The sequence below is a fragment of the Budorcas taxicolor genome, chromosome 1 (genome assembly GCF_023091745.1).
Source record: "Budorcas taxicolor isolate Tak-1 chromosome 1, Takin1.1, whole genome shotgun sequence".
NCBI lineage: Eukaryota > Metazoa > Chordata > Mammalia > Artiodactyla > Bovidae > Budorcas > Budorcas taxicolor.
The window spans coordinates 136,102,866-136,126,298 of record NC_068910.1 but is presented as its reverse complement, the minus strand read 5'-3'; the positions used below and the strand labels follow the sequence as shown (position 1 = coordinate 136,126,298).

General features: G+C 36.1%; 1 protein-coding gene across 1 annotated transcript in view; it reads left to right on the top strand.

Annotated features, from left to right (window-relative positions):
- The window catches only part of DLG1 (discs large MAGUK scaffold protein 1), a 264,721-nt gene that overhangs the window by 158,519 nt on the left and 82,769 nt on the right, over positions 1–23,433 (top strand). The window contains exons 7-11 of the mRNA XM_052646229.1: positions 2,869–2,919; positions 5,702–5,826; positions 10,840–11,009; positions 12,152–12,288; positions 18,120–18,264. Of these exons, the coding sequence (XP_052502189.1) occupies positions 2,869–2,919; positions 5,702–5,826; positions 10,840–11,009; positions 12,152–12,288; positions 18,120–18,264 (628 nt within the window). The remainder of the gene's footprint in view (positions 1–2,868; positions 2,920–5,701; positions 5,827–10,839; positions 11,010–12,151; positions 12,289–18,119; positions 18,265–23,433) is intronic.

Genomic DNA, 23,433 nt, shown 5'->3' with positions numbered 1-23,433 from the left:
TGATTAAAATTCAATGATATTTATAGTTTTCCTGCTGGCAGTAGTCACATTACAAGCACTCAGTAGTCACTTGTGGGTAAGTAACTGCTGTATGGGACCAGACAGATTATATTACACTTACATCATCACAGAAACTTCTTTTGGACAGTTTGATATAGAAAAGTTAAAAACTCAAAAACAACCAAGTAAAAATTAAGAGCAATTTGGAGCGATTTCTCCACAGATAATAAAATATATTATAAAACAGCATTTCGGTAAAAGTGTAGTTCTTGTCCCCAATCATATTGAAAAGTGAAAGTCTCTCAGTCATGTCTGACTCTTTGCAACCCCATGGACTATACAGTCCTTGGAATTCTCCAGGCCAGAATACTGGAGTGGGTAACCAACCATACCCTTCTCCAGAGGATCTTCCCAACCCAAGGATCAAACCCATGTCTCCCACATAGCAGGTGAATTCTTTACCAGCTGAGCCACCAGGGAAGCTGCAAATTATATTAGGTGAGTGGAACACAACTCACCTTGGTATATGTTATATAATCTGATTTTTTTTCCTAGTCAAGTTGATTATAGATAAATTGTTCTTAGTTATGACTTTATGAAATTTTTTCTGCTAATACTAAGATTTTTTTATAATTAGAAATTTACTGCCTATTCTTAAGTATCTTTAGAAATTTTGCCTTTTATCAAAATTATTTCCATAACTTCTTTACCAATTTACTTTTCTCTGATTTCTCTTCCCTTTGTGTTCCACACTGCCATGGTTCTTTTTCTGAAAAACAGTTAAACCTACTTGATGCTCCAAAATTTCCAAGAATATTTTCTATTCATCAGGAAAACATTCAAGATGTTTCACAATCAGGCCCCAATCCACTTCTCCAGCTTACACCTTCATCCTTAATATAGAATCCCAGTTTGTTACTAGGACTAAATTCTAAACCTAGAAAGTACTAGCAATGACAGTTCTCATGAAGTATTTTAAATCTATGCTTTTCTGTTTTTGAGGATGAGGAAAAAAACTCAAATATTTTGTCAGTAATATATTATTTTGTCTAAAGATTGATTTAATTTTATTTCTCTTCTCTAATTTTATTTCTTGTTTCCCTCTCACCTTGTCCTGTTGAGAGTGATAAACCCATTAGCCAAGCATATTTTTCCTGTTGAAAGCCACATTTTGTAAAGATACTACAAAAAGAAAACTTATCACCCATTTTGTCATTTTCCTGGAAACCATATTGCTTTTGAAAATATTACACCATCGTTTTTTTTGTTCTTTTACAGTAATGAAATGGTAATTTGTGGTTTTGATAATGTATTCATGGCATTTAGAAGCCCAGTTTGAATGTGTTTAATGATGTTATTGTCTCATGAATTGAACCTGAATTAGGGGTTGCTTTCTTACAGTATGGTAAAGAAAAAAAAGTGGCTTACATAGATTTCATTCTTCTGTTGTTTCATTTTCTATTGCTGTATAACAAGCCACCGTGAAACACAGTGGCTTAAAAAATAATTATTTCTCATGATTTTCTGGATTAATTGGATAGTTTTGTTTCTCATGATCTTGGCTGGGACATGGAAAAAGACTGGAAGACCCAAAACAGCCTCATTGACCATGGCCAACAGTCAATGCCAGTTGCTGGGTAGAAGTGCAGCTGGGGCTCTTGGCCAAAGGTCTTTGATGCTCCTTCATTTGAATCACCTCGTAGGGTCTTTGAGCTTCCTCACATTACAGCTTCTGAATTCTTAGAAGGTACATTCTTTATAACAAGGCGGACACTACAAGGCATCGCATGACCTAGATTCCAAAATCTCAGATTATTATTTGTGCCACTCTCTTTTTAGCAGAAGTCATCTAGAACCTGCCTAGATCCAAGGGAAAGGGAAATAGATAACATCTCTTGATGGTAGGGTGGTTTAATCATATTGCAGAAGAGCACTAAGGATGGAAGATGGGAGGCATCTAGAGATTCAGTTTATCACAATCCATATTTGATTTATGAGATTACTTTGCTCAGTTTCATATCACCAGAAAGATTATAGAGGTGAGAACTTAAAGGATATGTAAAGGACAGAGCAAATCATTTAAGTTTAATGGTATATAAGGCCCATGAAGAGGGGAGATACATGTTAGGAATGAAGTTGAGTCATGATTTGGGTCAGTTCATACACAGCCTTGTATGAGAGTTTCAGAGAATTTTGGAGAAAGTATGTGATACATGGGTTCCAGGAAGAGCCATCTGTGTGAAACACATTAGAATGATTTGAGCAGTGAAGAATAGTAATCTAAGAGTTGGAGTAGATTACATTTGCTGTAGCCCAGAAGGGATGAATAACAACTCGAGCCAAAGTGATAGAAATGAAAATGGAGAGGTGATGGTGTTCAGGAACAACTGAAGTATTTAAGTCAGTAGGAATTGGAAGCTAATTAGATGCGTGAATTAAAGCGAAGAAGAGGATCAAGAGTTCAGTAAGTATTAAAAGCTGAGTGTAACCTTTCTGTATTTGAAAGGCACAGTATCATAAATGTCATTAATCACGTTTGCACTGTTCCATTCCTTGAAAATCTTTCTCAAAATTATTAGAATCGAGCTATGTTATTTGATTACTATCACATTTAGCAGGCTTTCATTTAACAGGGTCTCTGTGACAGTCTGGAAGGTGGGATGGCGAGGGAGGTGGGAGGGAGGTTCGGAAGAGAAGGAACATGGGTCTACCTATGGCTGATTCTTGATGTATGACAAAAAACACAAAATTCTATAAAGCAGTTATCCTTCCATTTTAAAAAAAAGTGGGAAAAAAAGAAATCATACAAAAATTGTCTTGTCATTTTAAATTTTACATTCTAAATTTCTGTGCTTTTTTCCCTACTAGGTTAATGGCACTGATGCAGATTATGAATATGAAGAAATCACACTTGAAAGGGTAAAAGCCTATTCATTATCTTAAGCTTTTATGAAAAGAAATCTGTTCCTTTAAAGAACTCTTTAAATATACTGCTCTTTCATATAGAATCTAAGGAAGATCATCTTTCAAAAGCAGAACCATGTAATAATATTAGTTTCTTTAGTAAGTCCACATATCATATAATTAGCTGTGGTATTTTCATGTTGCTTTTGAACATGTATGAACATGTTGCTTTCCTTTAAGAACTTTTTTTAAAAATAAATTTTCATTTAAAATTTTTAGATTTTTAGAAAAGTAGTACAGAGAGTTTCCATTAACCCTAGACTCAGTTTCACCTATTTATTAACATCTTACATTACTAAAATACATTTGTTTCAACCAGTGAAGTAACACTGATACGTTATTATCAATGAAAGTTTATACTTTATTTGAATTTCCTTACTTTGTTTTTCTCCTCCAGGATCTTATCTGGAATACCATATTACATTTAGTTATTATGTCTCCTTGTGCTCCTCTAGACTGACAATATCTCAAATTTTCTCAGTTTTTAATTTTATTATTTAGTTTTCATATAATGAAGTATTACTTATTTTAAATGAGTTATTTTGTCTCTTGAGCTAGTAACTTGATCATTGTATCAGTTTTGTTTCCTAGAAAAATAATAACCATAGATTTACTGGAAAAGACCTTACTGAAAACTTTCTTATTATGCATTCCCCTAGTCAGAAAATAACTTACAGGTGCAATTCAGATGTAGGAAGATGAAGGAAATGTGGGTTCAATCCCTGGGTTGGGAAAATCTCCTGGAGAAGGGAATGGCAACCCACTCTAGTATTCTTGCCTGGAGAATCCCATGGACAGACTAGTCTGGTGGGCTACAGTCCATGGGGTCAAAAAGAGTCAGACACAGCTAAGCTCAAGCACGCACACTCACAATTCACATATGTGAATTTTCTTGATATATTTTCCCCTTAAGAATATCTGCATTCAATTGATGCTGTATTTTAGCAGTGCCACCTTGTCTGACCATCATTTTTTGGAAAATGAGGTGCTTTACATAAGTGACTTTTCTAAGTAACTGAATATCTGTATATTTAATGTTCCTAAAGGACTAGATTTATGTTTGTAGTCAGATAAACTGAGTGAAAATAGACCTCAGAGGGTCTTTTACATGTGTAATAGATTTTTTACTGCCTGTTTACCTGGATTTGGGCCACCTATTCAAGTGAGGTAGCTGACTGAGTCTTACAGGTAAACAATATTAATGTATTATGCACATTTTAATGTGGCATTTTGGTTTTTTCCCCCGCTTTATTGAGATTTCTTGACATAATCCTAACTTTTTACCTCATTCATGTTTTCATTTTTTACTAGTACCTTTTAAATTCTTTTAGTCAGAACTGTACATTGTATTTTTCACTGATTAAAGGACTTGAATACCAGGAATTAGGGAGATATTGTTAAAGTGTACAAGCTTGGAACTAGATGATGAATAAGTTCCAGACTTCTTATATGCACAGTGTAGTGAATATAATCAACAATACTGTATTATATACTTCAGAATTGCAAGAGACTAGTTCTTAAATGTTCTCACCATAAAAAATAATGACAATTAATGTGACCTCATAGAGGTGTTGGCTAAATAAAGCTAGTACATAAAGTAGTAATCTAAATAAAGTAAGCTAAATAAAGTGGTAATCATATTGTTCTGTATAAATGTATCAAGTCAACATGTTGTATACCTTAAACCTACACAAAATTATTTGTAATTATATCTTGATTTTGTAAAGCAAATAAAAAATACCTGAGTATCTTGGTGTCCCCATACAACCTTTTGATACTATTTACTACCACTTTAGTAACTCTTAGTTTAGACTGGAAAATTTATTTTGTTAAAATAGAATTTTAGGACTATGATAATTGAGTGGAATTTTAAGGTATTTTATACAGTTTAGTAATATATCCAGATATACCCACTTATTTGAGCCTACTGAAAACCAAAGTTAAATCATTCTTGAAAAAATAAATGTCTGATACCTTTGAGATCAGTTTTTCTTTGTGTACCAGTAGAGAACCCTTCCTTCAGAGAAAATATTATTCAAAAATCAGTACATAAAATGAACAAGAAGCAATGCTGCTTTGGCAAAATTAACTTTGCTGTCAAGAAAGCTTACCAATGTTAAATTCTCCAGTTAGACTTTCAGTATTTAAAAAATGCCTTTTGCTAGTCAGGTAGGTTTCTTGGTTAAACACCTCAAGGATGATGGCAGTGTTATTTAGCTGATAGAATTTGGTAATTTTAAAATAAGTTGATGGCAAAGTTAGCAGAAGCAAAGCCCCACCAAGTACCCTCTTCTTAAAAGGCTGAAATGATATATCAATATTACCTACTTGGAAATAACAGCAGCACAAGGATCACTTAAGCGTTTTCCTCTTGGGATCAATTTGGCTTACCAAACATGAGCTAGATGCAGTCTCGGAGAAAGAGACCTAAATAGTGACACTGCTACAAGGATGAACTATGCATACTTTTAAGAAAGAATTGTAGACTAAACTCTGAAAGTACTCGGTACCTCTTCAGCCTCATCTATTCAGCAGTAATACCCCTGAATTCAGAGAAAATAATAGCTTTCCTTATATTTTTTAATTTAAAAATCATCATATTCCATATATATATATATATATATATATATGCCTTTATATGCATGTTGCCTATGTTAGTACAGTTTCTAGGTCCTATAGTGACAGGAACCTATCAATAATTTATTTTCAATGTCAATTTTTCCCCCTCTATTCCCAGGGAAATTCAGGGCTTGGTTTCAGCATTGCAGGAGGTACAGACAACCCACACATTGGAGATGACTCAAGTATTTTCATTACTAAAATTATTGCAGGGGGAGCAGCTGCCCAAGATGGAAGATTGCGGTATGTTTTGTACTTGATGTTGTGATACCAAATCTTCTTTGTATCTTTTTCTTGAGAGAAAATAAACAATGAATAAATACAAATAAGAAACATTATCCTAATAAGTAACATAAGGTAGATGTTCAAATATCAAATGAATGAATGAGATAATTGTGCTTTAAGCATTGTTTCCCTCTTTTCATTTAGGAATTCAATTTTATCTTAGAAATTAAACATTTTGAATAATAATTTTGATTAATTAAATATTTCTGAACAAATGTGTAGAAATTGTAGATTTCCCATTGTATTTTCAGTTATTCTCTGGGTGGGGAATATGTATAAACTTTCTTAAGTTTCAGTTCAGTTCAGTCGCTCAGTCGTGTCCGACTCTTTGTGACACCATGAATTGCAACACTCCAGGCCTCCCTGTCCATCACCAACTCTCAGAGTTCACCCAAACTCACGTCCATTGAGTCGGTAATGCCATTCAGCCATCTCATCCTCGTCCCCTTCTCCTCCTGCCCCCAATCCCTCCCAGCATCAGAGTCTTTTCCAATGAGTCAATTCTTGCATGAGGCGGCCAAAGTATTGGAGTTTCAGCTTTAGCATCATTCCTTCCAAAGAAATCCCAGGGTTGATCTCCTTTAGAATGGACTGGTTGGATCTCCTTGCAGTCCAAGGGACTCTCAAGAGTCTTCTCCAACACCACAGTTCAAAAGCATCAATTTTTCAGTGCTCAGCTTTCTTCACAGTCCAATTTTCACATCCATACATGACCACTGGAAAAACCATAGCCTTGACTAGATGGACCTTTGTTGGCAAAGTAATGTCTCTGCTTTTCAATATGCTATCTAGTTTGGTCATAACTTTCCTTCCAAGGAGTAAGCGGCTTTTAATTTCTTGGGTGCACTCACCATCTGCAGTGATTTTGGAGCCCCAAAAAATAAAGTCTGACACTGTTTCCACTGTTTCCCCATCTATTTCCCATGAAGTGATTGGACCAGATGCCATGATCTTAGTTTTCTGAATGTTACGAGCTTTAAGCCAGCTTTTTCACTCTCCTCTTTCACCTTCATCAAGAGGCTCTTCTGTTCCTCTTCACTTTCTGCCATAAGGGTGGTGTCATCTGCATATCTGAGGTTATTGATATTTCTCCTGGCAATCTTGATTCCAGCTTTTGCTTCTTCCAGCCCAGCGTTTCTTATGATGTACTCTGCATGTAAGTTAAATAAGCAGGGTAGGGAATCATATATTGATATATCCTGAGTTTTTATCTCATACCTGGTGGCTCAGGTGGTTAAGAATTTGCCTGCAGTGCAGGAGACCTAGGTTGTTTGATCCCTGGGTTGGGAAGATTCCCTGGAGAAGGGAATGGCTATGCACTCCAGTATGCTTGTCTGGAGAATCCCATGGACAAATGAGCCTGGTGGGCTATAGTCCATGGGGTCACAAAGAGCTGGACAAGACTGAGCGAATAACACACACACGCACCACAAAAAGAAAAGATTAATGCAAACTTTAAGTGAATTAACCTGTTTTCTAAATTAAATAAATGTAAGTAACTGGTCTTTTGTTTAATGTTTCATTTCAGAAGATGTCCTTAGTATCTTGTTAAGCAAAGATCTTTGGCATCTTTGTTGCTTCCTTAGACACAATCTTAGGTCATAGATTGTGGCACTTTTCCTGTTGCCTTGTTTGTTGTTTTTTACGCATGGTGACAGTTTCCTAAAAGTTTTAGAACTAAAGATTTTATATGGTCTGTGAGAAACAGTATTTTATTGTAAGGCTATTGGTGCCCTATGTAGCTCTTCAGTTTCTAAACTTCTCACTGAATATGACTAGTGGTATATTAATGAAGTTAGATATAAAGTTAATAATTTGAACATTCATATAAATGTAGGCATATACTTTCTGATTTTGTTATTTGCCTTTTATTTGTGCTTCTTGTATGAAAATTAAAATGTTCCATTTGTTCCACTGGAGAACTGACCTGTAGTACTAACTGTAAGGTATCACTGTCTTTGGATATAGAATTTCTTTTCTGTAAACTTAATTTGATACATTATAGAAGTTTAGCGTGATCACTTGAAATATTTTAATTGTGTTTTGACGGTGGAGTAATGTTCCATTGTATGTATGTACCACATCTTCTTTATCCGTTCATCTGTTGCTGGACATAGCAGTTGCTTCCATGTTCTGGCTGTTGTAAATAGTGCTGCAGTGAACATTGGGGAACATGTATATTCTATTATGGTTTTCTCAGGCTATATGCCCAGTGGTGGGATTTTGGGTATTATGGCAGTTCTACTTTTTAGTGTTTTAAGGAACCTCCATACTGTTCTCCATCATGACTGTATCAGTTTACATTCCCACCAACAGTACAAGAGAGTTCCCTTTCTTCACACCCTCTTCAAAATTTATTGTTTGTAGATCTTTTGATGATGACCACTTTGACTGGTGTGAGATGATATCTTGTGGTTTTGATTTGCATTTGTCTAATAATTAGTGAAGTTGAGCAACTTTTTATATGTTTGTTAGCCATCTATATATATCTTCTTTGTAGAAATGTCTGTTCAGGTCTTCTACCCATTTTTTTATTGGATAGTTTGAGGTTTTTTTGGTTTTGAGCATGAGCTCCTTGTGTATTTTGAAGATTAATCCATTTTCAGTTGTTTCATTTGCAAATATTTTCTCCCATTCTGAGGGTTGTCTTTTTCTCTTTTTTATGGTTTTCATTGCTGTGCAAAAGCTTTTAAGTTTAATTAGGTCTCATTTATTTATTTTTATTCCTATTACTCTAGTAAGTAGATCAAAGAGCATCTTGCTGTGATTTATGTCAGAGAGTGTTCTGCCTATGTTTTCCACTAAGAGTTTTATAATGTCTGACTTTACATTTAGGTCTTTAATCCATTTTGAGTTTATTTTTGTCCTTTGTGTTAGGAAATGTTTTAATTTCATGCTTTTACATATAGTTGTCCAGTTTTCCCAGCATAACTTATTAAAGAGACAGTGTTTTATCCACTGTATATTCTTGCCTCCTTTGTCAAAGATAAGGTGTACCCTTAGGTGCATGGATTTATCTCTGGGCTTTCTATCTTGTTCCATTGATCTGTATTTCTGTTTTTGTGCCAGTACCATACTATCTTGATTACTGTAGCTTTGTATTATAGTGTAAATCAGGGAGCCTGATGCTTCCAGCTCCATTTTTCTTTCTCAAGATTGCTTTGGCTATTTGGAGTCTTTTTTAAATTAATTTACTTTTGGCTCTGCTAGGTTTTCATTGCTGGGTTTCTCTAGTTTTGGTGAGTGGAGTCTACTTTTCGTTGCAATGAGTGGGAGCTACACTTCCCATTTCAGTGGCTTCTCTTGTTGAAGAGCACCAGCTCTAGAGTACGTTGGTTTCAGCATTTTTGGCACATAGGCTTAGTTGCTCCATGGCACGTGAAATCTTTCCTGACCAGGGATCAAACCTGTGTCTCCTGCCTTGGCAGGCAGATTCTTAACCATTGGACCACCAGGGAAGTCCTTTTCAGAGTCTTTTGTGTTTCCATATAAATTGTTAACAAAATTTTTCTATTGGGTTGGCCAAAAAGTTTGTTTGGGTTTTTCCATACAGTGTTAGGGAAAAATCAGAACAAACTTTTTGGTCAACTCAAAAATGCTGTGAAAAATACCATTGGTAATTTGATAGGAATTTCCTTGAATCTGTAGATTGTTTTCGGTTAGTATAGTCATTTTCACAATGTTGATTCTTCTAATCCAAGAATGTGGTGTATCTCTCCATCTTTGTGTCATCTTTGATTTTGTTTCATTAGTGTCTTCTAGTTTTCTGCATATAGGTCTTTTGCCTCCTTGGGCAGATTTATGTCTAGGTATTTTGTTCTTTTTTTTGCAGTTGTAAATGGGATTGTTTCCTTAATTTCTGTTTCTGATTTTTCATTGATAGTGCATAGAAATGCAGAGATTTCTGTGTATTAATTTTGTATCTGCAACTTTACTAAACTCATTGATTAGCTCTAATCGTTTTCTGGTGGCTCTGTCTATGTATAGTATCATGTCATCTGCAAACAGTGACAGTTTTATTTCTTCTTTTCCAATTTGGATTTCTTTTATTTCTTTTTCTTCTCTGCTTGTCATGACTAGGACTTCCAAAAACTTTGTTGAATAATAGTGGCAAGAATGGGCACCCTTGCTCTTGATCTTAGAGGAAATGCTTTCAGTGTTTCACCATTGAGAATAATGTTTGCTGTGGGTTTGTCATGTATAGCCTTTATTATATTGAGGTAGGTTTCCTGTATGCCCACTTTCTGGAGAGTTTTTATCATATATACATGTTGAATTTTGTCGAAAGCTTTTTCTGCACCTATTGAGATTATCATGTGGTTTTTATCCTTTCATTTGTTAATATGGTATATCACATTTTGGTTGATTTGCATATATTGAAGAATCCCTGCATCTCTGGGGTGAACCCCTCTTGGAGATCAGTTTATTTTTTAATAAACCAATTAATTAATCTGATTTTCCACTGTGACGTTAAGCTAATTATTCCGTCTGAACCTTAGATTTCTTATCTTTGAATCACTGCTCTACTGGTCATTATCTGGGTGGCTTTGGGAATGTTATTTAAACTTTGTGCCTCAGTTTTTCCATATGTAAAATAAGGATATAGATAGATCTACCTTACAGGTTGTTGTAAGGGTTAAAACACTGAAAGAAGTTCATAGCTTGTGATTAGTACTAAATAAGTATTTTCTGTTTTTCTAAAGTATTTTAATTTCTGTACATAGACAGCTGTCATTATCATTTAATATTTTTGTAAAATAATCTATTATTTGCACTATTTCCTTTGATGGCCCTTGAGAAGTGTTTGTATTTATATAAGTATTTGATATGTTGAAATTTAACATGAAGTTTCTTCTCAGAAAAAAATTGTAGTAAATAGTTATCCTTAAAAATGTGAAAATAAAAATTGGCAAAATGAAAAATCAATATTAAATTTTTAATATTTAATTTTTATTTTTAATTTTTCCTTAGAGTCAATGACTGTATTTTGCGAGTAAATGAAATAGATGTTCGTGATGTAACACATAGCAAAGCAGTTGAAGCATTGAAAGAAGCAGGATCTATTGTACGCTTGTATGTAAAAAGACGGAAACCAGTATCGGAAAAAATAATGGAAATAAAGCTCATTAAAGGTCCTAAAGGTATGAACTAAATCCAACAAAAACAAATTATTAAGTAAGAAATCTGTAAGTGACGTGTAACTCTTAAATTATATATGACACACATTCTAAGATTAGCAATACTGGTAATCTGTGAATTTGGAGGGTGGGGCTTCCCTAGTGACTCATATGGTAAAGAATCCACCTGCAGTGTGGGAGACCAGGGTTTGATCCCTGGGTTGGGAAGATCCCCTGGAGAAGGAAACAGCTACCCACTCCAGTATTCCGACCTAGAAAATCCCGTAGACAGAGGAGCATGGTGGGCTACAGGCTGGCAGGCAAAGAGTCAGATATGACTGAGCAACTTTCACTTTCACTTTAGTGAATTTTATAATCTCTCTGTTACTTCTACTGATTGTTGTTTTAAGTAGCATTCGGCATAAACGTTTTGAAGTCATGTATAGTATTGATATTAACTTGTAATCATTAATCTACAAAGTATATTAAATGTGGATACACAGGATAAGAGAAAATATTAATGAGCATATCATTAATAGTTATATCTGCAGTGAACACTATTAGGATGTGATCTGAATTTTGAAAACATGGATGGGATTGAGGATAAATGGAAATACTGATTCTAATTCGTGGCTTCATGAAAAATGAATAGAGGGCTACAAGTTTGGTATTAAGGCCATGGGATTTATGAATTACTGAAATTCCTTACTTAAAATTAATTCATAGAATATTGAAAAAGAACAAAAACATCTGCATTTCTGAAGCTGTTCTGCCCACCATCGATTTTTTTTTTCTTAGTTGTTTTAACCTTGTGGAAGTATTAGAAGTGTTAGTAAGAAGTGCAATTATGATGGAAACAAAAGTGAAACAATTTTACATGATTTCTTTGAACTAACACAAATGCATGAGACACTTTAAGCAGTACCTGGGAGGGAAGGGGAAGGTACTTACTTGTAACTGTAGGAGCACTTACATTTGTAATTGCCCTTGATTACAAAATACTTAGGATTTTAAAAATAGGTAAATAGATTCTTTTCTATTTTAAAAAGCATTTATTTGGTGAAATTATCAGCTTATAGAATCTGTTTTCTACTTTTCAGTCATTTCTTTCTGAACTTAGGTTTACATTTATGGGTGAAATTCTAAAACTACTGTTTTCCAAACAGGTCTTGGGTTTAGCATTGCTGGAGGTGTTGGAAATCAGCATATTCCTGGGGATAATAGTATCTATGTAACCAAAATAATTGAAGGAGGAGCAGCTCATAAAGATGGTAAACTTCAGATTGGAGATAAACTTTTAGCAGTAAGTATAAAAAATCCATTGTTTTAAAAATCACTTTGATGTCTTTTTTTTCTGAAAAACTCTGGAAATTCTACATGCTGAAAATGTTTAAATGACATTTACACGGCCTTTCTTTAGTCAGGACCCCTAAAATGACTTCTTCATTATCTGTTTGCTATTTCCATTTCCTCTGCTAGGTCCCTTCTCTTTCTTTTATCCTGTTTAGGAGCTTGGATGCACAAAATTATTTAATCATAATCCTTGGCTTTGTAACAGTATCATCCTTTGTCGTGTGTGACCTTCTTTTTCCTTTTCTTATTCTAATCTATAATTTTTATTTATAATATAATGAAAACTGCTAGTTATTATGCAACCCCAAAACTAGAATATCAACAATTTGTGTTTCTCATTCCTTTGCTTTTTAAAGATTGCTTAATCACATACATATGCCTAAGTGTTTAGTATTTTGAAAAAAAATTTAAAGGCTGTTGTGCAGTATGTAGTCTTTTAATACTTTTTCCCTCAATATTGTTTTACTGAGACTTACCCATATTGCTGCCTAGAGTTGAGATTTAGTGATTTCCCCTATTCATAATATTCTATTCTGAAACTGTAGACTATATCACAATTTATTTATCCAATCGTCATTAATAACTGTCTTAGTTCATATTCCGTACAAAAACAAATCTGAAGAAAAGCTGCTGTGCTGAGGTATTATTTGGAGGTAGAACTTCAGAGAAGCTGGCGTGAGTGGAAACGAAAAGGGAGGCAGAGAATGAGGGAAAGCCAATACAAGGTATTATGTTTCTGAGCTGGCTGTAATTTCATAAGAAAATATAGCTGGTTGCTTATCATATAGGAACAGTCTTCTAGGCAGGCAGTGTGGAACTGCTAAACCTTAGATGCAGCTATCCAAGCAAAAGAAAAGATTGATCTCCTGACCCCTCCTAGTCTCCTTTCTCTTGTTATTTAGAGTCTACCCCACAGGGGTTAACTGTCCTAGATTTCTTGGCTGTGTTACCCAGCCCCTCTGGATGAATGCTAAGAAGGCCAGCTCCCACACTCTAGCACTGCACTTCCCCTGAACTCAGAAGTGTTGAAAAAGCTAGAGCCTCGGTGGTCTAGACACATCAGATGTGGTCTTCTGATATGTTACTCCTCTCATTATGTGGAACATATGAACCACGCCCAAGCCCACCCTTTACTACAGAAGAGGTTGAAATAGTTCATAATGGTGGGAGACAAGAGTAGCAATAGCCAGGGCTCTCTTGTAAGCAAGCAGCCAAGGCCTAGTGGGCAGGTAGGCTCAAGTGAATCTGGAAAGGCTTACAAAGTCTGATATAGTGGTGATTTGGGTTCTTTCCTCTTACTTATTTATTTGCCCTTTTGAATACCTCTGCTAAGAATAGCTGCTAGTTATTTCTGCTAGTTAATGATAGTGAGGAGGAAGAAACTGTCCTCCAACTGCTTTTCTGTAACTTACCCTCTCGTGGCTATGACTTGTCACTCTTTCCCCAAGCTACAACCAGCACTCCCTCATCTTCACATATACACACATACCCCACTTATGCACACACCAGTTCCAGACAACCTTTCTCCACTAGGTTTCTCATTCTTTTTTTAATTTCTTTTCTTAAAATTTCTTATGTCCTCCTTTATAGTTTCTCCAGAATCAATTTTAAGAATAGGGAACAAGAAATTTACACTGAATTTGCCATTTAATGAGGCATTTGTTGCCATAATGCCACTGAAATTATTCAGTTTTATCTCTCACTTTAATTGATGAATCAGGCATTTGACACACCTTTTGCCTTCTTGAAACACTCTTTCCAATTTCCATACTAGTCACCCTCTATCTTGCTATTCCTTTTAACTCACTGGCCATTCCTTCTCATTCTCTTTCCTGATGCATCTTTTCCCTAACCTCTAAACATTGCACATTTTCTTTTCTCTTTGACAGGTAGTCAAATAGCTTACTAGGTCTCATTGTACATGATAGTAATAAGTTTTGTTTTCTGAACTTCAGTCTCCTTATGTATGTCTCAAGAGTCATCTCAAATATACAATTGGCCTTCTGTGTCCATGAGTTCCACATCTGTGGATTTAACCAACTGAGGATCAAAAATACTTGCAGGGGAAGAATTCCAAAAAGTTCTCAAAACCCTAAATGTATTGGCTGCAGGCTGACAGCTATTCACATGGTGTTTATATTGTATCAGGTATGATAAGAAATCTGGAGATGATTTAAGTAAGAGAGGGTGTGTTGTTCACTCACTAAGTCATGTCTGACCCTTAGCAACCCCATGGACTGCAGCATGCCAGGCTTCCCTGTCCTTCACTGTCTCCTGGTTTGCTCAAACCCATGTCCATTGAGTTGGTGATGCCATCCAACCATCTCATCCTCTGACATCCCCTTCTCCACCTGCCTTCAATCTTTCCCAGCATCAGGGTCTTTTCAAATGAGTCAGTTCTTCGCATCAGGTGGCCAGAGGATTGGAGCTTCAGCATCAGTCCTTCCAGTGAATGTTCAGGACTGATTTCCTTTAGGATTGACTGATTGGATCTCCTTGCTATCCAAGGGACTCTGAAGAGTCTTCTCTAGCACCACAATTCAAAAACATCAATTATTTGGCACTCAGCCTTCTTTAAGGTCCAACTCACATCCATACATGACTACTGGAAAAACCTTATCTTTGACTATTTGGACCTTTGTCGGTAAGGTGATCTCTGCTTTTTAATATGCTGTCTAGGATTGCCATAACTTTTCTTCTAAGGAGCAAGTGTCTTTTAATTTCATGGCTGCAGTCACCATCTGCAGTGATTTTGGAGCCCAAGAAAATAAAATCTGTCACTGTTTCCGCTTTTTCCCCATCTATTTGCCATGAAGTGATTGGACCAGATGCCATGATCTTAGTTTTTTGAATGTTGAGTTTTAAGCCAGCTTTTCACTGTCTCCTATCACCCTCATCGAGAGGCTGTTTAGTTCCTCTTTGCTTTCTGCCACTAGAATAGTATCATCAGCATATCTGAGGGTATTGATATTTCTCCCAGCAATCATGATTCCAGTTTGTGATTGATCCAGCCCAGCATTTCACATGACGTGCTCTGTATAGAAGTTAAATAAGCAGAGTGACAGTATACAGCCTTGACGTACTCCTTTCCCAATTTGGAACCAGTCCATTGTTCCATGTCCAGGTCCAGCTCTTTTTTCTTGATCTGCATACAGGTTTCTGAGGAGACAATAAGGTGGTCTGCTATTCCCATATCTTTAAGAATTTTCCACAGTTTGTTGTGATCCAGACAGTAAATGGCTTTAGCATGGTGAATATTCTGGAATTCTCTTGCTTTCTTCATGATCCAGCAAATGTTGGCAGTTTGATCTCTGGTTCCTCTGCCTTTTCTAAATCAGCTTGTACATCTGGAAGTTCTTGATTCACTTACTGCTGAAGCCTAACTTGAAGGATTTGAGCATAATCTTGCTAGCATGTGAAATGAGCACAATTATACAGTAGTTTGAACATTCTTTGGAATTGCCCTTCTTTGGGATTAGAATGAAACTGACCTTTTCTAGTCCTTTGGCCACTGCTGCGTTTTCCAAATTTGCTGACATATTGAGTGCAGCACTTTAGGATCTTCTAGGAGCATCATCATTTAGGATTTTAAGTAACTCAACTGTAATTCTATCACCTCCACTAGTTTTCTTCCTAGTAGAAAGCTAGGCTTTCTGAGGCTTCCTAATGCCTATTTGACTTCACACTCCAGGATGTCTGGCTCTAGGTGAGTGGCCACACCATTGTGGTTATCTGGGTCATTAAGACCTTTTTTGTATAGTTCTTCCATGTATTCTTGCCACCTGTTTTTAATCTGTTTTGCTTCTGTTAGGTCCTTACTGTTTCTGTCCTTTTTTGTGCCCATCCTTACATGAAATTTTCCCTTGGTATCTCCAATATTCTTGAAGAGATCTCTAATCTTTCCCATTTGACTGTTTTCTCTTATTTCTTTGCATTGTTCACTGAAGAAGACTTTTTATCTCTTCTTGCTATTCTCTGGACCTCTGTATTCATTTGAGTATATCTTTCCTTTTCTCTGTTGCCTTTCATTTCTCTTCTTTTCTCGGCTATTTGTAAGGCCTCCTTAAGACAGCCATTTTGCCTTCTTGCATTTCTTTTTCTTTGGGATGATGTTGGTCACCGTTTCCTGTACAGTGTTATGAACCTCCATCCAAGGGACGCTATGTGTATGCAAATTCTATTCCATTTTACATAGAGCTTGAGAATCTGCAGAATTTTTTTTATCCTTAAGAAGGGTAATTTGGGCACTGGGGTCATAGAATCATTCCCCCACAGATACCAAAGGACAACTGTATCTAAAAATAAACTTCCAAGTCACAGCAAACTTGCCCAACCCTGCCACCCCCAGTTCTGCACTTTGCATAATTTTCACATCTAATTAAATGGGAACTTTATCCTGTTTTGCCCAGGTCTGAAACTTTAGGATAGTTCTCTTTCTTTCCCTCTCCACATTGAATCCCTTAGCAAATCTTATTAGCTCTTTTTTCAGTTATCTAATGCTGCATAAGAAAACACTAAAATTAGTGACTAAAATGACAACAGTTATTTATTTACTTATACTTATGCAATTTGGATGGGTTTGGCCAGGACAACATGTCTTTACTCCTTGTAATGTCTACTGGGGTGGCTAAACTAGGGCCACGGATCCACTTTCAAGCTGGCTTATATATAGTGGAAGAGTTAGTTTTGCCTGTTAGCTGGGAGCTCAAGTGGGGATGGCTAAGTTGGGCTTCTTAATAAGATGGCCAGGTTCCAAGAGAAAAATACCATGAGTAAGCTTTCCAAGAAGATAGCTCTAATGTGTGGCATTTATTGATCCTCGCTTTGCATCATAGCTACTAATGTCTCATTGCAGGCCATCAGATGAACAGTATACCACAGGTGAATATTTCAGAATGCAGACAGTCCTCACTATACACTGTAGGGTAGGACCATAAGAATGACCATACAGCTGAAACCCTGCAAGGCTTTATTAGTAATCAGTGGGAAAGTTAGGATTGTTCTGTGACCTTTAGAAATTTTTGTCAAAACATTAAAAAAAATGTACAGTCGGTTATAAAGTTGCATGTTAGAGAAATGGAAAATATACTAAAATGAACATTTGTCTAATTATAATTTAAAACACTAGAAACATTCTGCCATGTCTAGAATGGATAATCATCCAGGACCTTTGTATAGCACAGGGAACTCTGCTCAATGTTATGTGGCAGCCTGGATGGGAGGGAAATTCGGGGGAGAATGAATAATGTACATATATGATTGAGTCCCTTTGCTGGCTGCCGGAAACTATTACAACATTGTTAATTGACTATACTCCAATATAAAATAAACAGTTCAAAGGCAAGCATATACATCCAAAAAAATGTTTACTGAAAAGAGGAACAGTCTAAACCTGATGCTAGCAGAAGAGAAAGGATTAGGGCAAAACTTAACAACATAGGGAATAGGACAGCCATAGAGATCAACAAAACCAAAATTGGGCCTTCGAAAAGATCAACAAAATTGACGAACCTTTAGCTAGACTGACAAAGGAAAAATAACTCAAATTTCTAAAAGTAGGAAGGAAAGAGAGAGCATAAGGGCAATACTTTTATTTATAAGCAACTCTATACCAACACATCAGGTAACTTAGATGAAATAGACAAATTCCTAGAAAGACACAACTACCATTCCTGTTCAGTAGTATACTAAAGATTCTACCCAGAGGAATAAAGAGGGGGAAAAAAAATACGGCATTCAGAGCGGGAAGGAAGAAGTAAAACTTTGGGGATTTTCTTTTAGGTGAATAGTGTGTGTTTAGAAGAAGTTACTCATGAAGAAGCAGTAACTGCCTTAAAGAACACATCTGATTTTGTTTATTTGAAAGTGGCAAAACCCACAAGTATGTATATGAATGATGGCTATGCACCACCTGATATCACCAACTGTAAGTCTGTTTGCTTATAATCTATCTTATTTCCTTAGACGTGATAAATTTTAATGAAAGTTCCCAATATAAAGTTTAAACATTATACAAATATTTAAAACAGAAGTGTTAAACATTTTAACCTAATAATTTTAAAAAATCAATTTTAAGTCAGAATCTTCATCATAATAAGGTGGGTGAGTTTTTCACTTTTTCACCTGTAATGTCATAGCAATAATTATTTAAGGCATTGATTCTTAAACTTTTATGTAAATGATAGCCACCAAAGGTATTTGCTCAAAATGGAGATTCTTGTTTTGTTCTAATAATTTTGAGATGGAACACAGAAAGATACTTGAACAAATAATTATTTTAATAAGCAAGGTAATTCTGATACTTCTAGTGCTGCCGATTCATGGGCTGTGCTTTGAGAAATAATAACTTAAGACTTGGGCTTTTCTATGCTCCCAACTGTGTGAGCACAGATACCATCTTTGTACTTCAAACTCTTAGTGTATTATGTAACACAGTTGTGCATAATACGATTGTATTTCCTAGAATCGTAGTGTAATGAAAGTACCTAGGTAATTTTAAGCTTCCTATGTGATTTTCTTTTTTTAATATACAAGCTGAGATGAAATGTAAATGTATTTTAAATGTGTTCATGTTGATTGAAAAATGAAAGTTTTATTTGGTATATTGAATCAATACTAGAAGCACCCATATGTAATAATGATCAATATACTCTATAATCTGCTTTTCCAAGTTTTCCTTTTCTAAATTACAGAATTTTAGAGATATTTGTGGTTTTGTAATAATATTCAGTCTCTTTAAGGAACAGAGATGATGTCTTATACTTCATTTGTGTCAGAACTTTACTACTTGCTGAAAATTGTTCCATATATTTGGCTTGCACAGGGCTTTATGTAATTTTTATTTATTAGCAGCAGCAAATTAAATGATAAGCTCTTTTATTTACCAATTTAAATATTGATCTTATTTATTATGCTGCCTTATCTGTTCAAGACAACTAAGTGCCAGTTAATAGATTGAGAATTGGCATCCTGATTATGGTCAAATATACAAAAAAACAGGCTGCCGCTTACAGTTGAACTAGAAAGAAAATGTTACTTTTTATTGAATTATCTCTTTTATATAAAATAATATGACATGTAAAAAATAGAGCTGGTCCTAAAGAGTAGTAATTAAATAATATTTGATTGTTTTCCCTATAGTCATATGTAGCATATTTCTTGCCTTTTTTTCATCTGTTTAAACTAATAGAATATTGTGAAAAAGTTAAAGTTTACATTGCTAGTTCAACTTTATCATAAAAGTGTTCTGTTTCCATTCTCTCTTTGTGTGAATTTTGTTATACACTTCCAGACCATGTTCATGCTATGCACACAATTCATAAATAACTTACTTATGTGTGTTTTAAGATGCATTTATGTTTGAAAATTTTTTACATCAATGGTTTTTACCTGTTGGCTCTCCTGAAGCCCTTGCCATCAGACTGTTCAACTTACTGCCTATTCCTTATGTTAGTCATCTAGTGTCCTCCCCATCAGTGTGGCTTTAGTTACGGAAGATATTAGTGGTGCTCTCATTGTCCTTTGATACTATTATTCACATTGTCATCCTTAGTGATGACCAGTCAAAACCCACACTGATTCATTCAATAACCAGGCTTCTTTTTTTACTGATCTGTTTCTAACTCTCCTGCCCTCCACTCCAACTCAGATACTTGCTTCCAAGATAATAATTTAGATCTTGTCAATTGTCAGTACCTTCACCATGTCCAAAATCTTGATTTAAATTATCTCATTCTCTGACTGCATCCATCAGTTTATTTACTCCTAACAGGTCATCTTCATTTTGATCTTCAGTCATTTGGATGCCATTACTTGGTTGTTTCTTTGTGTCTCTACTTGTCTTCTTTTTTTTTTTTTACACCACCAAAGTTTACTTCTGCCCCACACAATATGCTCTGTTGGCAGGGGCTCTGCTCCACACAGTCACTCAAGGATCCAGGCTGGCTGATGGGCTGTCATCTTCCATTACCTGAATTATTTCAACTGAGGTGCAGACTCTCCAGCCCCACACTGGCCCCATCACATCTTACTGCATCAGTCTCCACTGTGCCTGGTTATGTTGCCGTCCGGATGCTAATGGATTTTGAGTCTGCAGTCCTCTTTGGTCTGTGAATAGCAGCCTCACAGTGATCTTCTGTTCAAGCTTACTGCTCTGCTTGTCCGAGTCAGTTCTCAACACAGCAGTGGGGTGATCTCTTTGAAATTTGCCAGATGACTGACTTCTCTGCTCAGAATCCTGCCTTGACACTTAGGATAAAATACATCTTCCTTTCCTGCTTCTTTCTTCCTGGTCTCTCTGCTCCAGCCCCGCTGGCCTCTGCTGTTCCACCTCTATGGCTGTCGCTCTTTCTGCTACGAACCTTCTTCCCTGTCCTCTTAGCATGCTAGATTTTTCTCCTTAGCACTGTCACCACCTGGCAGAACAGCTGTCAGTCTCCCCCTCCTCCACACAATAGAGCTTCAGCGCTTTCTCCACTTCTGCTCATGGTGTGGTACCCAATACAGTTCTCCTACCCGTGCCTCTGGGAAACTCACTCTGGGCCTGCAGCTTCTTCTCCATCCTAGAAGCCACAGCATCTCTTGTCTTCTTTTTTTAACTTAGCCTCCTTGGTTTGTCATTATATTCAGTTCACTGCATATATCTTCTACTTTCTTGCCTTCTTCATCTTCACTGGCAGAATTCCAACCTTAGTTCAGCTTGCTGTCTTCATCTAGTCTTGCTCCCTAAGAAGCAGACATGACTGGAGAAAAGCTCAGAATTATAATTTAGCTATGACCATAAATCTAAGATGGGGTCATGCTCTTAACAGTTGTAATGCACCTATGGATAATAGCCAAAATATGGTACCCAAGAATCAAACTGGGGTCTCCTGCACTGCAGGTGCATTCGTTACCAACTGAGCTATCAGGGAAGCCCACTCAGGAATAAAAGGAAGTTTATTACTGAATAAAAAAAGTTCATTGGATCTGATAAACCAGTGGTTCCCAACCTTTTTGGCACCAGGGACCGGTTTCATGGAAGACAGTTTTTCAATAGGTGGGGCAGATGGAGGGAAGGTTCAGGCAGTTAATGTGAACAATGGAGAGTGGCCTCTGAAGCTTGTTCACCCACCACTCACCTCCTGGTATGCAGGTGAATTCCTAAACGGCACTGTTAAGCGGCCTGGGGTTTGGGGACCTCTGTGATAAAGAACATAGTTTCTTTGTTGACATTAAAATTCTCATGCTTTTGCATTATGTATCTTTTCACTTTTAATTTATATTCTCTTCAGATGAAAGATGTTGTTAAACTTCTGACCCCTCACTGATCTCTTCCTACTTTTACCTTAAGTTCTTCCACTTGGCTTCTCTCCTAAACTTTGGAGAGTTTGGGTCATTAACCAAGATATCTAAGGACAATATTCAGTCTCCCTTGTTTTATAGTTCTCTGAGGAATCTTAATTACTTAGGATTTGCGGTATAGGAAATGGCATTGTTTTATCTGATTATTCTTTAGACAGTCATTTCTCTGATAGAAACATTAATTTTTAGTTCCTGCCATATGAAATACATGGCTTACATGTGAGAATGACTCCTTCAGAAAGGATCCATCCAAAGGCAAAGTCTGGATATGGTAGGGAAAAGGTACATTTTCTGGCTTGGGCAGTTGACTGAGTTTCTTGCCCAGTGGGTTTTTTTGTTGTTGTTGTTCGTTTGTTTCAGCCAAACTTGTTAATGCAGCGAAGAAATTTGAGTCAGAAATCAGTAAACTCTGGACTTTAAAAGGCCAGTGATAATAATGGTTCACGTGAATGTCAGTCGCTTTAGGCCATCATGCCAGTTCCATTGAAAATCAGATATTCTTACATATCATGCCAGGAAAGACTTTGGTCTTCAGAAGAGCCATTGATAGAAAGTCCTTTGGCTCAAATGCAAAACATCATCTTACATATGAATTGGACAGGAAACAACTGCTAATGTAGACTGCAAGCTCATAAAATCAAAGACGCAGCAGACTTCAAAACCATTTACTGTCAGTAGATCTGTCTTTTTCCTTTTTGTATGATTACAGAAACATACAGATGCATAGACACTATCTCCTTTTGATAGAGCGTACATTCTTTTCAGTATACTGTATTTATAGTCATTACCTGCTGTCTTTCACTCAGGCTGCTTCATTCTTAAAGTTACCTCTCTGGCCACTATAGTAATTTGAAGTAATGATCCTTGCATATTTTTGTTTTCCTGATAGGTATTAACAGTGCTTTGTGCATGGAGAGATTGGTGGTTAAGTAATAAATATTTCAGCTAGATTTTTGAAATGCCTTGTACCTTTATCATAGTTAATACCTCAAGAAAGTTAAATATTGCTTTCTACATTTTTCAATAATCACATAATTCAAGTGCATTGTGGTTTTGGAAGTTACAACTGAAATGTGTTGCTTACCTGGGTCAGAAATAACTTTATAATTTTCTGTTCTTAGCTCTTACTAGAATTACAACTGATGGACTGTATTGATGTTTATTATTATTGAAATGAAATTATTACTGGAGTTTTGCTTATATTTTTTTGTTTCTTTACTAGGTTACCATTTTTGGGGGGGTACATTAAAAAGGATAATTATGAATTGGATTGACAAATCTGATTTGGTGTCAGGGCATGTCCTTTTTTTCCCTTTACATTCTAGAGCAGTTTTAGGTTCACAGGAAAATTAAGCAAGGATCCAAAAGTGTCCCACCTCCATAGCTTTTCCTATTATCAACATCTCCCACCAGAGTGGTACATTAGTTCCAACTGATGACCCTACATTGCCACATCATTACCCAAAGCCCATAGTATACTTTAGGGTTCTCTCTTGTTGTACATTCTGTAGGGTTGGATAAATGTATAATGACATGTACCAGCTATCAGTATCATACAGCACAGTTTCATTGCCCTAAAAATCCTGTACTCTGCCTATTCATCCCTCCCGCTCCTCTAACCTCTGGCATCCTCTGATCATTTTACTACCTCCATAGTTTTGCCTTTTTTAGAATGTCATGTAGTTGGAATCATACAATATGTAGCCTTTTAAAATCTGAACTTCTTATACCTAAAACTAACACAACATTGTAA